At 38.3% G+C, this 14280-nt stretch overlaps 2 protein-coding genes across 3 annotated transcripts in view; both read right to left on the reverse strand.

The window, feature by feature from the left end:
* scai (suppressor of cancer cell invasion) overlaps positions 1 to 3733 on the reverse strand; it is a 36574-nt gene extending 32841 nt beyond the window's left edge. For both annotated transcript variants that reach the window (XR_007813820.1, XM_018701910.1), the window contains exons 1-2: positions 3456 to 3733; positions 2146 to 2270 (exon numbers count right to left, since the gene is read on the reverse strand). Coding sequence is in view for 1 of the 2 variants with exons in the window: in XM_018701910.1 (XP_018557426.1) it covers positions 2146 to 2252 (107 nt within the window). In the remaining variant the exon portion in view is untranslated. The remainder of the gene's footprint in view (positions 1 to 2145; positions 2271 to 3455) is intronic.
* Positions 3734 to 5508: 1775 nt separating this feature from the next.
* Positions 5509 to 13890, reverse strand: ppp6c (protein phosphatase 6, catalytic subunit). The gene is made up of 7 exons (XM_051072818.1): positions 13708 to 13890; positions 12760 to 12855; positions 12253 to 12318; positions 9152 to 9293; positions 8946 to 9055; positions 6695 to 6910; positions 5509 to 6587 (listed from the first exon to the last, which is right to left on the reverse strand). Exons 1-7 carry the CDS (start codon positions 13780 to 13782, stop codon positions 6339 to 6341), a joined length of 954 nt encoding a protein of 317 aa, XP_050928775.1. The 5' UTR covers positions 13783 to 13890; the 3' UTR covers positions 5509 to 6338.
* Between the last annotated feature and the right edge of the window lie 390 nt (positions 13891 to 14280).

Below are 14280 nucleotides of genomic sequence, written 5' to 3' on the forward strand. Positions count from 1 at the left end.
CTCCAATATAAGTTTATTCAAAGGGATTATCAAGGACAGGATGAATGCTGGAGACAAAGTGACAAAAAAAATAGCTGACCATTTTCATATTTTCAGAGCTTGCCCTATAAGTTTGTCATATTGGCAAGAGACAAGAACGAACAGAAGTTGACTACTCTTTTGTCAAATCATACCTGGGTAAAAACCCCAAAACCATGTTTTATAGAATAAATATTTCTTTAAAATAGTCTTGGGTGCCAGCAAGAAAGCCATCGCAAAGAGATGACTGCAGTCAAACCCTCCTACAAACAATGACTGTACTACAACTGTCAACAAATAACTGTATGGAGAAAGTGACCTGTGCCCTTGAGACTACCAAATGACCAGTGTACAAAATAGTGGAAAAAAGCTGTACAAACTGCACAAACCCTCTCCTGTACAACAAGTATAATGTCAAACCCATCTTAAGTTGCAACAACAACACGCGTACATGTTAATAACAATTTCTCAACGTACACAAAAAGGTAGTCAGGGAGTTCCACAGGGGTCAGTGCTAGGACCAGTTCTATTCACCTTGTATATGCTTCCCATGGGCATCATTATCATGGAATCACCCCATAAATGTCAATTGTTATGCAAATTATACACAATTATATTTGTCAATGAAGCCTAATGAAACCAATCAGTTAATTAAACTTCAGGCATGCGTTAGGGACATTAAGACTTGGATGACCAGCAATTTTCTACTATTGAACTCAGACAAAAGTTATTGTACTTGGCCCCTTACTGACTGGAACTAGAAAAAGAGACCATATTTCTCCTGTGTTAGCCTCTCTACATTGACTCCCAGTCAAAACCAGAATAGAATTTAAAATCCTCTTCCTCACCTACAAAGCCCTCAATGCTCAGGCACCATTCTATCTTAAATAGCGTATAGTTCCCTATAGTCCCACTAGAACGTTGTGTTTCCAGAATGCTGGTTTACTGGTGGTTCCCAGAGTTTCCAGGAGTAGAATGGGAAGCAGAGCCTTCAGTTATCAGGCTCCTCTACTGTGGAACCTTCTCCCAGTTTGGGTCTGGGAGGCAGACACCCTCTGTACCTTTAAGAGTCGGCTTAAAACTTTCCTCTTTGATAAAGCTTATAGTTAGGGTTGGCTCAGGCTTGAACCATCCCTTAGTTATGCTGCTATAGGCCTAGGCTGCTGTGGGATTTTCAGTGATTCACTGAGTTTCAGTATGGATTCATAGCCCATAAATATATGTTACTAACTCAATATCTTCCGTTTCCTGTTTTTGTGCTGTTTTTTCTCTATCTCTGTCTCTTTCTGCAGGTATTTCTGCCACCAGAGCTGTAGAATCTGATCTGTGATGTCAAACCTCCTGCTGCTCCTACAACCCCACTCTGAGTCTGGTTCTGCTCGAGGTTTCTGCTCTTAAAAGGAAGTTTTTCCTTGTCACTGTCACCTAGTGCTTGTTCTGTAATTATAATAATCTAAACAGTATGGTCTAGAACTGCTCTATATGAAAAGCACCTTGAGATAACTTCTGTTGTGATTCGGCGCTATATAAATTAAATTATATTGAATTGAACAAAAGAAAAACTGACACTTCATCTCAAGGCATATCTGTATAACTCACAGTTCATACTGGATGAGCATATTAAATATAAATGAACTGTATAATGACACTGACAAAGAAAGTAATTTGCCACATGAGACTGATGCATCTATCTTGGTTCTTAACTTAAGTTCTACAAGTTGTTTTTTACAATTTGTTGTTTAAACTTGATAGATAGTTAAAACTACTATGTTAAATCATCTATTAAAGAAAACTTGTTAAACAAACATACAATGCCACACTATATAAACTCACAACTTCACAACAACAACAAACCTCAACCATATTAATACCAACTGTCATTTCAAGGTAGGTTTTCCTACATTTTAAGGCAGCAACTAAACTTAAGGTGGACTAATGTTCGTAATTGTTACTCCTAATTTTGACTAATAATGGCAAGTTTGCCAGTATCCCATACTTCTTAAGGATACTGGGCTGGATTCTTAACATATAATTCCTGTGCATGTGCATGTATTTCCCACAAGTGAATTGTTGATTACAGAAAGCAATCCAGCAGATGGGAGTCAGTGACAAAAAAGTAATACTGACCTTAGTCCATTGAAGAGTTGTTTGGACTTGTCCAGGAGATAGCAGAAATCTGTGACAGTCTTTCTTTCACCTAATGGAATATCATCCTCAGTCTCAGCTCCGGTCATGACACTGACTTTTCACACCTGATTACAAACAGAAAAAGAAATACTGTATTAGACTGTGGAGAAGTACCAGTATTTCTAAAAACACAGGTAGAAAAATACTGGAACCGATGGCAACCAGACCAAAATACCATTTGTACCAATGTGAGCTAATAATTTGTAAATCTTTAACAAGAAATACATTTCAAAAAGTGAAAATAACCTACTCATATTTAACATGTTGCTATCCATACTGTTGTCTTTAAACAGACATAGCTAGTTGCAGATGTCTGAGAGTCTTACAGGTGACCTACTTAAACATGAATAGAAATAAGAAACTATGGAGAAAATGTGTCACATGGTCACCCTTTTTAGGCTGACCTGGGCTGTCCCAGATTTCATTCTCATAGTAGCTGCAAACCTCCACTTTGCTAAGATGAATGTGCAATCAGGTCAAAGCAACACACAGTCAGGTCACAATGTTCAGTTAGTGCCTAATTAAAAGCATTTGCAGCTAGTGAAAAGTTTTTTTCTGTCATGGAACTGATTGACTATAGCGTCATAGCCCCTAACCTTCCTTGATAGGATGTCTGTGTGTGCACATGGAGGGAAGCCTTCAGTGTCGCAGACAGGCAGCAGGATAGCCGCTGTGCATCATGTGTCTATCTCTAACGAATTCTTTGCTCGAAAACCTTCAGTTATGTCACAGTGTTGCCATTAGGAAGGGTCGGAAACACCTGCGTGGCTTACGTATATCTCAGTAACAAACACTCCTACTGCCCCAAGATGATAAAAATACGCAGAGATCCTGAGAAGCAGAATTGAATATTTAACGTTAATGAGCCGCACATGGATAGCTGGTGACCATTGGCGTATTGTTTGAGAGACAACACATCAATTATCAATTACGTCTCTGCTGAAATGTAACCTAATGTTGACTGTAATAGCCTCGGTTAACATCAATCTACCCAAGCTTAATTGGGCCGTAACCTATAACATTGATATTGCTCTGTATTATTGTTGTATCAGCCCTCTATCATCCTCAATATCGTCAAAGTGAATTCAGTATATATATATATATATATATATATATATATATATACATACTATATTTACGTCACAGGTATCAACAGCACCCTTTAGAGAGTAATGTATTGATATCAAAGATAACATGACTCATGTAATAAAGACCTGGGTGCAGCGGCTGTAACACACATTTCGTCTTACCTCGCCAGCCGGCTAGCGTCAATTAACAGGGGCTCCACAGAGATGCTGCTCACAAATCAGTGCAAAAGCTTCGGTGAGCTCTGTTGGCGAAGCGCGACTTTCTTGGCATTTCACTGTGTGTTACTGACGGTGGACCGCTGTCTTACGGGCCGTATCCCCCACCAGCGTGGATACTAGAACCGCTGTCTGTTGAAGCCCAAAAGCTACTCAGTAAGAAGGCAGGGTGAAGACAGCCGCTGGCTTCGCTCCAGTACAACTGGCTAGCTACTTCCGGGTCAAACTTTTCAAAATAAAAACTTCCTCACTGAAGCACTCGATATCATTTAAAAATAAAATGGGATTCCTTTGTGCTAGAAATTCATAAATCTAATATTAATCAAGAAAAAATGTTCTCCTCCTGTTCATCAAATGAATTGGGATATGTAGACCTGATATAGTCCTTCAATTTCCAAATTCTTATTCCTAATAAATCCTCTGTTTTAAATAATAATAATTTTGGAATAATAATTTTGGAATAATTAACATAACACCATAATCCATATAATCTTTTGTATTATTTGAGCCAGCCTTTTTTTCTTATTTGAAATCAGGTTGCTCTTGCTTTTAGTGTTAATTTGTGGAGTTAATTTCATGATAATCATATTATTATAATTAATTATTATTACGTTCTTTTTCAGTGTGTGTTTTTGTTTGAACCACCCAATAATTGTTAAAATGTAATGTATTTGTTCACCTAGTCAAATAGGGATATTATTATTTTAAATGTTGATTTTACTTTAATTTAGAATTTGTTAAATCTCTCTTGCTGGCAATAAAAGAACTGCACTTGCCCCTAATTCATTACCACCAGTGAGATGCCCATGTGCCAGGCCCGTAATACCCCAAAGGTTGAAAGCTGCTCAGTGTCCAACAGATCAGAATCTCATGATCCACTGACTTCTCACTAAGTTTGCTTCAGAACCATGGGAGAGGTTAAATGAAAAAGCTTAGAGATGATGGGTCAGTTGAAATCAGCAGTTAACACTAAAATTCACCAGCTGTTACCATGTTGTGAAAACATCAACATCAAAATCTCTTTATTGCTAAAAATCTTCTGTATACTGTATGAGGCTGTTTTCCTTTTCATTTGATTTCATTATTAAGTCTCCACTTTTGTGAATGTTTTTAACAGTATCTATTTGTTTTTTTACACTGTGCATTTTAGTAATGTGTACTACTCCAGTGACTTCCTCAAGCTCGGGTCCTCTACCAGAGGCCTGGGAGTTTGAGGGTTCATGGTCCTAGGACTGCACTCACCTGGACAGAGACCTCAGATGTTGTACCTGGAATCTGCACATCTGAACCTCTCTCCCAGTTTGGAGTTACAGGCTCCTGTGCTCAGATTACCACTGGCACCACTGTTGCCTTTACTCTCCACATCTTTTCTAGCTCCTCTTTCAGCCCTTGGTATTTTTTGAGCTTCTCATGTTCCTCCTTCTTAATGTTGTTGTTGCTTGGGATTGCTACACTTATTACTACTGCCTTCCTCTGTTGATGGTTAGCCATCATCACTTTGTCAGTCTGGATCTGGAAGTCCCACAGGATCTTAGCTCAGTCATTCTCAACCACCTTGTGCCACACATGTGCCTGTCCACACCTAATTTTAAGACCAACATGCCCATGGGTGCTCAGATGAGTTTGTTGCATTTGTTAATTAAACAATGTAGGTGCTGGATGGGAAAATGACTGTGTCACTAGCAAGGACACTTTGCGCTATGTACCTCATATGAAATGTAATACAAAGTAGAGCATGAACAAGACTACTCTGGGAAAATAATTTAATCCCCAGTTCATAGTAACTTTTCCTTTACCTGTTCCAGTTAATACCCTAATGAGTCTCTTCCTTTATCAGATTAACTTTTTTCTCTTTCAGCATTCCTCCTCACCAACCATATAACACATCCTATTCATAGACGCCACAGCAGAATGATCCCATTGTTCTTGCTCACATTTTACAATGGTTAGGACTTCATTATAAAAACCTGTATGATTCAATGGACTACTATTAACAAGATTCAACGAATAATGTTTTATTCAAATTACAAAAATGGGGAACATCAAATTGAACAGTTCTCTACTGCAAATACGACTACTGAGATGAGCTCTTCAAGGACATGCACTTTCATTGTAAAATTAATTTTCAAATTAAAATGATTATTTCATACAAAAGCCACTGCTGCAACAGCGTTCATCATACCATAGACAGTGATGAGAAAATGCTAAATAAAATGCCACTTTAAGACAGACCCTTGTGGATGTTTGCCAAAAAAAATACATAGTATCTGCGATAACAAAAGGTTGAAAAATGACATTTTAACATGAAACCAGCATTTAAGGCACAATGCTGTAGGAAGGGCTCAGCAGCTGTTTGTGCATCTGAGGTGTTTAAACAGGAGCAATTATTAACAAGTTTGCTTCCTAATTCATAAAATTATCATGCTAAGAGGAGAAACTAGTCTTTCAAAAGTCTGCAAGTCATTCTTTAAGAAATATACATATCATTTTATTTGAATATGCATTATTGGCACCACTTTGTTTGAATGTTTTATTTGCTTTAGAAGGTTACAGAACATCAAAATTAAACCATTTAACATTTCTTCATCACACAAATTTAAAATATCAAGAAATTTTAAAGTATAATTTTCTCATTGGGGGTATGAGAGGATTTCTTCCTTTATGACAGAACAAAGTGAGTATGGTACAGATTGTAGCCTTAGAAGAAACCCTTTTCTACTCAAGATGCTGTAGCCCTGAGAGGGATGTTACTTTCTTAAAATATATTTCATATAAATAAGTTTGAGAGTTGAGATCTCTAATGAGCAGAGATGGTAGAACAGAGACAACTCAGAGGAAGTAGGGTGTGGTTGTTCGAGGAGGTATGACGCGCTCGGAGTCAGGGACAGCACGGAACAGCTTGGGTTCTCTTCTGTTCACATCCTTGAAGACCATGATGGATGCAATGTTTCCACAGCGGTAGCAGTAGTTTGGCGCTGACCACACAGTCACTAGCTTCTCGTCAAACATGAACTTGTAGCCTTCATGAACCAGCTGATGCGCACGGCAGATGAGCTTCAAATTGTTGATGTGAACAAACTAAAACATAAGAGATATGACCATTACTTTCATATATGCAAATACGAAGGGTCAAAAGAATTATTGTTTCCAATAGATTTGTTTCAAATATTGACATCACAGCAGACCTCATTAGTAACCTTGGAACCAAACAGCCAGCCAGCACCTCGTGGACTGATAGCCCAGGTGTCCACATCTTCTGGGTCTGACCACACAAGATCACAGAAGGCCCCCTTGTGGGGAATTTCTTGGTTGCGTTCGATGGTGCGGATCTGGTCCAAAGTCTTGATGTCTGGTGAAAGACCTCCATGGACGCACAGTACCTGCTCATCTATCAACTGAGATTAGAGATTAAAACATGTTTTAGCATGCAGTCTGAACCCGTTTCAGAATTACAGTTTTTTATGTTTAATTCAGTGCCATGTAACAGAGGACTCTTATGCTAAATTTATTCCCTCTTTATGAGCATCTTTAATGGTAACATTCTAACTATTAGACAAAATCTCCACCTCCTGCCTTCATCCAGCACTGATTTATCTCCAACCACAAGATCCTTAGAAACATCCTTAGAATCGACTTTCACCAACCAACTTCAACAATTTCTTCATTTAAACCATCGACCTGTCTCTTAGACTCAATCCCAACTGGGCTGCTTAAGGAAGTTTTACCCTTAGTTTGTACTTCTTTAATAGGTATGATCAATCTGTCTTTATTAGCAGGCTATGTCCCATAGTCTTTTGAAGCAGCTGTAATTAAACCTCTTCTTAAAAAGCCTTCTCTCTGTCCAGGCGTATTAGCCAAATATAGACCATATCTAACCTTTCTCTCAAAACTTCATGTTATTGAACTTGGTCACAGACACCTCAAGAGCACATTTTCTAATGATATAGTTACTATTGATGGCATTGTCCTGAGGCCTGTACTACAAAGGGAGTTTAAGCTACTGGGATTTAACTCCCTAAACTTGTATTACAATGGTACTGTGTCGGTCAGTTGAGTCGGTGAGTCGGTGTTAAACTGTGACTGCCAACAAAGTCAGGGAGGCTTGTTGTCAAGGCACTTCAGATCGAGGAAATTCATAAATGAAGTGTCCTTATGTTTTCTGTAAGGACACGTAAAATATGTGAAAAATATTACGATACTTTCATTATAGTTGACACATTGCCTCTGACGCTGGTGGCAGCTCAGTGTCCACACTTTATGTAGAAGATAATACCACGTGTTGTTTTGACAGCCCAGTTTTAAACTATTTGATGTAGTTTACATGCCTGTCTTATGTACAGTTGAGTGGGTTGCATTTTAGTCTTTTAAATCAACCACTCTCCCCACCCATGGCTTCCTTCTCTCAGGCCTCTCAGAGCAGGCAGAGCTTCTCCTTTCCTATTAAAAGAATTATTCATACTGATAATATCCAACAATGACTCTAAATCCTGCCATGTTCTTTCTCAGTGTGTTTTGCTGTGTAAATGCATGCTTGACCTTGACTGTGAGAAAAAAACGTTACATATTAAATAATGTAAATTTGAAGCAGAAAAACTGCTGTAAAAAAGGCACTGCTATTCATGCACCATCGTTTGACGAATGTGTTTCTACCATGTCTAACTTGTTTTTCTTTTTAGGAGACGGAGAATGCAAAAAATAAGTACATATGGAATAAAGAATATTTTTTATTATATTATATATATTTTTAATCTTTCATTATTGAGACGGACTTTAAACAACCTCATCCTGCACAATGAGCCTCACCCAGTCGTTGTGCAAATATTGATTGGGTCTTCCAAATGTGAGGCGGTACTTATAGAGGACAGCACAGAGTTAACCACGATCATAACCTGCTCTGAGCAGTCTGGACATGCAGTGTAAATTACCATGGCAGCAGACCTTGGGTAAAACCTATCCACCAGCGCGGGTTAATCGGGAAGTTACACTGAGTTACTCCTGAAGTTACCCTGATTAAGCCAGTAACCTTGCTTCATCGTACAGGCCTATGGCCTCCAGCTCCACTTTTGCTAACTACTGTTTGTTTACCAACTAGTAGGTGGGTGTTCCATCTCTGATCATCCAATAATAGCACAGATCTGAGTTCCACATATAGGAATGGTGCATTTATGTGAATTATGAAACTCTGTCGTCAGACCTTCACTTCAGTATGTGAATGCACAAGATCACTATTTAAGGATTATTACACCAGTTTAATGAAAGCCAGTGTGGACATGTGTTTCATTACAATGCATTATATATACTGAGTTCAGTTTGGGAAAAGGTTTTAAGTAAGCACAAAGGACTTAATGGGGTGATATAATCAGGTTCAGTTCTAGATATCTGGTTATATCAGATTATGTTAAACAAACAAACAGCAGGCAAATGTCATCAAGTAACCAATGTGAAAGTACAATGAATGAACTTACAGCTGCCACAGGTCAGCATGTCAAACACTTTTGTGCAATACCGCCAGGCATTTGCATTTCCATATTTTGTTTGGCACTCATCTAAAAGTAAGCAGAGCATACATGGCAATGTGGTTCAATGAGCTTGTGAAACAGAAAATGTGTATAAATAGTAACACTGAATAAGCTGTTACCCACCATAAAAGCCGTACACTTGAGTTATTTGTCTGCTTTCATGGTTTCCACGTAGAAGTGTGATACGATCCGGCCACTTTGCCTTTAAAGCCAGCAGGTGTGTAAATGTCTCCAAGCTGTAATATCCTCTATCCACAAAATCTCCCTAGAAAAAAGGAAAACAGGATGCCCTTAGACACAAAACATTTAACAGCCTTCTAAAAAAAAAAAAACAATCAAAACACAACTCAACTGTGTCCTGGATACAGTGCGTCTTCATATATGAACAACCTGGGCACAGAAAAATTCGTTTGCTACTTGCCAATAAGCTTATACTGGCTAAAGCTACATGTAACACACAACCTTGTCTAATCAGCCATGGGTGTGAGGCTTAAGCTGAATTGTATTCCCAGGGTATATAAGAGGCCATTTCATATCATAAGCAGCACTGCACATGCAAAGGCCTGGAGTTGTTTCCTGCTTACAGTCAAGCCGTAGTACAACTCAGACGTTGTCAGCTCTCACATAATGCCTAAAACAAAAGAATTATGTGAAGCCACAAAGGCAGCCATCTTGGCAGTGCTGGAAAGTGGCATGAGTGAGAGACAGGTAGCCAAAAAAACTGAAGATCTCCAAGACAGCCGTCAGACCTCCTGGGACCTTGAAAATGAGTGGGCACTGTCGAGAAATGCGACTTGTTCATCAAGGACAGTTCGAAACCAGACTTCTTGAAGCTGGTCTGAAGTCACACAGGACACGGAAGAAACCCTTCATCAACGAAAGGCAGCAGAAGGCCCAGTTACTCTTTCCAATCACAAGGATTGGACTGTTGATGATTGGGCTAAGGTTCTCTTCAGTGATGAATCCAATTTTGAGTTGATGCCCACTCCAGCCAACTTACTGGTTAGGAGGAAGCCTGGAGAAGCCTACAAACCAGACTGTTTGCCCCTACAGTAAAACATGGGGGTTGATCAGTGATGATCTGGGGTTGTTTCAGCATGGGTGGAACAGGGCAAATGCAATTGTGTGAAGGGCGAATGAACCAGTCATGTACAGGGCTACTCTCGAAAACAGTCTTCTTCCATCAGCTGGAAAACTCTGGATTTTCCAACAATGCCCCTTGCCACACGGCAAGGTCAGTTAAAGCCTGGATGGAGAACCAGAACATTCAAACCATGCCTTGGCCTGCTCAATCACCAGATCTAAATACAATGGAAAACCTGTGGAAAATCATTAAACTCAAAATGGAGAACCACAAGCCCAAAAACAAAGCAAATTTGTTTGAATTTGTGCAACAGGAATGGGCTGCTGTGACAGCAGAACAATGTCAGAAGCTGGTGGAGAGCATGCCAAGACGCATGGCTGCAGTCATCAAAAACAATGGTTATGCAATCAAGTACTAACTCCTGTGTGTATCATGTGACTAAGAGAGACAGAAAAGAAAACATGAAATGCCTAAAAGCACTGTTTTTGGCAGTACAATGCCATAGCTATTGATGTAAGAACTTAAAGTGATTTTGGTTATTATCAAGGAAACCATGGAAAATGGCCAGATATCAGCTCTTAAATTAAACTCTTATGAGCTATTGTTGTTATCATTATATTTGTCCAAACAAATGTACCTTTAGTGGTACCAGGCATTAAAATGAACAAGAAATTGAAGAAAACAAGGGTGGTCTAATAATTTTTTCCATGACTGTATGTAGGTTTGCTATGGAATGGGCAGAGGGATATTCATCAGATTTATTTCAGAGCGTTAATCATAAAATGTGCTCTGAACTTGCTTATTAAGCAAGAACAAATCATATGCAAAGCTCTTGAGACTTGTGTCGGTGTGGAAAAGCAGCACAACACCAGCAACTTCTTTGTCCAAAGTCAACTCAGACATAGCTAGTTATGCCATACAGCAGTGCTGTGTTGTTTTCATTTTGGGCAAAATGTTTTGGCACTATTTTATTGATATTTTGCTTCTAAGAGGTGCATTGTGACTAAGGACCAGCCTTTATTTTCATGCAATGATTGATATATTAGCAGGAATGTAGTACAACATGGAAGTGAAAGCAATGGTCAAATTAACTCCATATGAAAGTACAATAAGAATATTTTGTTATTAAAATCAATGGATTTTGTGAAAAATAACTGCAATCACTATATTGATCAAAAATAACTAGGACAATAATTTTGTCCATATCCATGCAGCCATGATTTGTGCATGACAGACTCATGAACAGAGACGTCAACAAGCTCCAGTGATTCCATTAAGCCTTTAGCTGTTGTCTATGGTTTTTTGGGGTTTTTTTTTTTTACAGCACCTGTGTTGTGCCTTTGTGGTTATTGTCGCTGGATGCATATTTCTAAGGAGAGTAGCCACAGTACTAAATCATCTCTATTTATACAATAACATTATTATATACAATTTTTCTAACTACTTTTCTTTATGTGTCATCTTTTAATGTCAGTCATACTGTAACCACTTTCAGATACTGCAATTTGAAATATGCAATGTGTGCTCACATACAGTGCATTTGGAAAGTATTCAGACCCCTTCACTTTTTTCAGTCTTATGTTGAAGTCTTAAACTAAAATTAAAAAAAAAAAAAAAATCACTCTCTGCCTCACCTACAATACCCTGTAATAACAACGCCAAAACAGAATTCAGCAAATTTATTTAAAAAAAAACAAAGAAAAAAAACTGAACAGACCCTTTGCTATGACACTCGAAATTTAGCTCCGGTACCTCCCATTTCTCTGGATCATCACTGAGATGTTTCTACACCCTGACTGGATTCCATCTGTGAAACCTTATGTACACAGGAGTGTGCCTTTCCAAATCATGTATCAGTTGAATTTAAGGCTGCAACTCAGCAAATCATAAAGAAACTGAAGGGGTCTGAATACTATCCACTGTATATGCATTTCTTCCGAGATAACCACCATGCCCACTGTACATTTCATCATCTGTGCATATGATGAAAATACAACTCTAAGACATGATTTATCCCCTTTTATCCCTTGCTGCATAGTAAGGGGAATTTCTAAAATGAACAACATACAAAAATCAGACATGACTGACAGCATCTGCATTATTTGGGTTTAATAAATGACATAATGAAATATTCACTTACCATGAAAATGTAATTTGTGTCTGGAACTTGGCCTCCAGTTCTGAAAAGCTCGCAAAGATCATAAAACTAGACAGGAACATTAAAGAGAACTCAATTAGTCTTGTTTCTTTTTCAGACAATGATTGTTCAAAAGTGCCAAAGTAGCAATAGCAATGTAATAAAATTTGAAATAATTCATTTAGCATTTGACATGGCATGTTATCCATGCAGATATACATTTTATAGAAGAACAGACTATCAAATAAAGAGGCCAACACTGAGTAACGTTTACATTTACTTAGGCTAAGACTAAAGACTATTAATCAATGGACGATTTTGCAAAGAAACTCATAGATACAGTAAAAAAAAAATCTTTTCCCTGCATTCATGTTGTGCATGCCCTTTATAAATGCAAACACACACACACAGTTTTGAAACTGTCACTACTTTTATACTTACTTATCAGTGATTCTTACAGGACAAACCAAAAGATTTGGTATAAAGAGAAGTCAATTTAGTTAGGCTTACCTGACCGTGAATATCTCCACAAACAGTAACTGGAGTAGAGACTGGCTGAACATTTGATTCTTCCAGCAGCAAATCACAAACATAATCACATAATCTCTGAAAAAGTATAAGCGTGACAATGATAAGTCAGTCACTCTGTTACAATGCAGCATTATAACAGCACAATGCTGCAAGCAAAGTGATCAACTATATTACTAGATGATAAAATGTGAGAGGAGTGGAGAGAGACTCTACATTCAATCTTAAAAACAGGTATGGGTGATCCAGAAGACAGTGAAATTTACCCTGCATTAAAATACTTTGTGTTTCTGTTGAATAACGTAAGAGGGCTCAGGAAAGTTACAAAGCTACAAAGACCTGATGTTCCCTAGACCGTTACAGTTCTTAACGGGGCAAAGTTACTTCCTTACAAAGAAAACTGCAGAATTATGAAGCCATCAAACTGAGTCTGGTTTCAACAATAAATAGCACTGCATTTATCAATATTCCACCCAAAACGTGTTTGTGTCACTTTTACCTCACATTTGTGTGCCAAACAATAAGAGTAGATAACACTAATCTTACTGTAAGTAGCTTTAGTGGGTAACGGTACTACTGATACAGAGTGCTAATGTGCCTCTGTTCGGTCTGCCGTGGTTCCCCACCATGACAAACACTTAACTGTTAGCTTGTAGCATTAGGTAAAGCAGTACAACTTCCTCTTTGACTTCGCGGCCAATTTTACCTTTTTCCTCGGCTTTTTGAAAGCCGATGGTCAGTATTATCGGTGACGCTAGCAAAATGTGCAGAAAATAACAATAATCAATACTGCCTCCACGTAATTTCTAGCAGATGAGTTATTAGCAATGCTTGTTGAACAAACTTGGTTTAGTCACACCGTTAGCAAATAGTGCTAATGGTGATAGTGACACACACTCGCCTACGTTAATTCCAGCGACTTCAACTCACCTTTAGATCATTTTCCGGTAAGTATTTGCAGTGTCTCGCTATTTCTACGTATTTATCAAGATCTAACGGAGCCATAGTCGAAACTCAAACCAGAGGAGTAATAGTTAGCCAGCTACCAAGTTCCCTTTCTTCTTCCTTCTCACCGCTCCTTCATTTTCAATTTTAATCACTGTTGTTAAGTTAACCACATCCTGTAAGAACCTTCAAAATAAAACCCCTATCGATGAGTAAGTCCTTTAGTAATAAAGAACACCAAAAAGGAATCAAGTAAGCTATACAAAAACGATACTTAATCTATATACCCACAAGTGCCATTTTGGAAAATGTTCTGATGATCCCGGTGGTTGTTTTTATAACTTTATTGCGAAGCTAACATTAAAGTGGCAACATCTCAAGCCAGTTTGAGGCTCTTTTCAATGCTATTTGGTGTGCAGTGTACACGTGAGAGTGTCCCCTATGTATATGTATATGTACTGGCAACGGTGTATTTGTGTATTTGTCTGTGTACTTTATTTGTTTTAAAAATCTAATCACGTTGTTTTGTCATTACAACAATGAATTTTAGCCCTTGCA

The sequence above is a fragment of the Lates calcarifer genome, linkage group LG9, assembly GCF_001640805.2.
Source record: "Lates calcarifer isolate ASB-BC8 linkage group LG9, TLL_Latcal_v3, whole genome shotgun sequence".
In the NCBI taxonomy this organism is placed as follows: Eukaryota; Metazoa; Chordata; class Actinopteri; family Centropomidae; genus Lates; species Lates calcarifer.

Coding starts and splice junctions, on each gene's coding strand:
- ppp6c (XM_051072818.1), bottom strand. CDS start 13,782: ATGGCTCCGTTAGATCTTGATAAATACGTAGAAATAGCGAGACACTGC. Junction 12,856..13,707: donor TACCGGAAAATGATCTAAAG/GTGAGTTGAAGT, acceptor ATACTTTTTCAG/AGATTATGTGATTATGTTTG. Junction 9,056..9,151: donor TCAAGTGTACGGCTTTTATG/GTGGGTAACAGC, acceptor GCTTACTTTTAG/ATGAGTGCCAAACAAAATAT.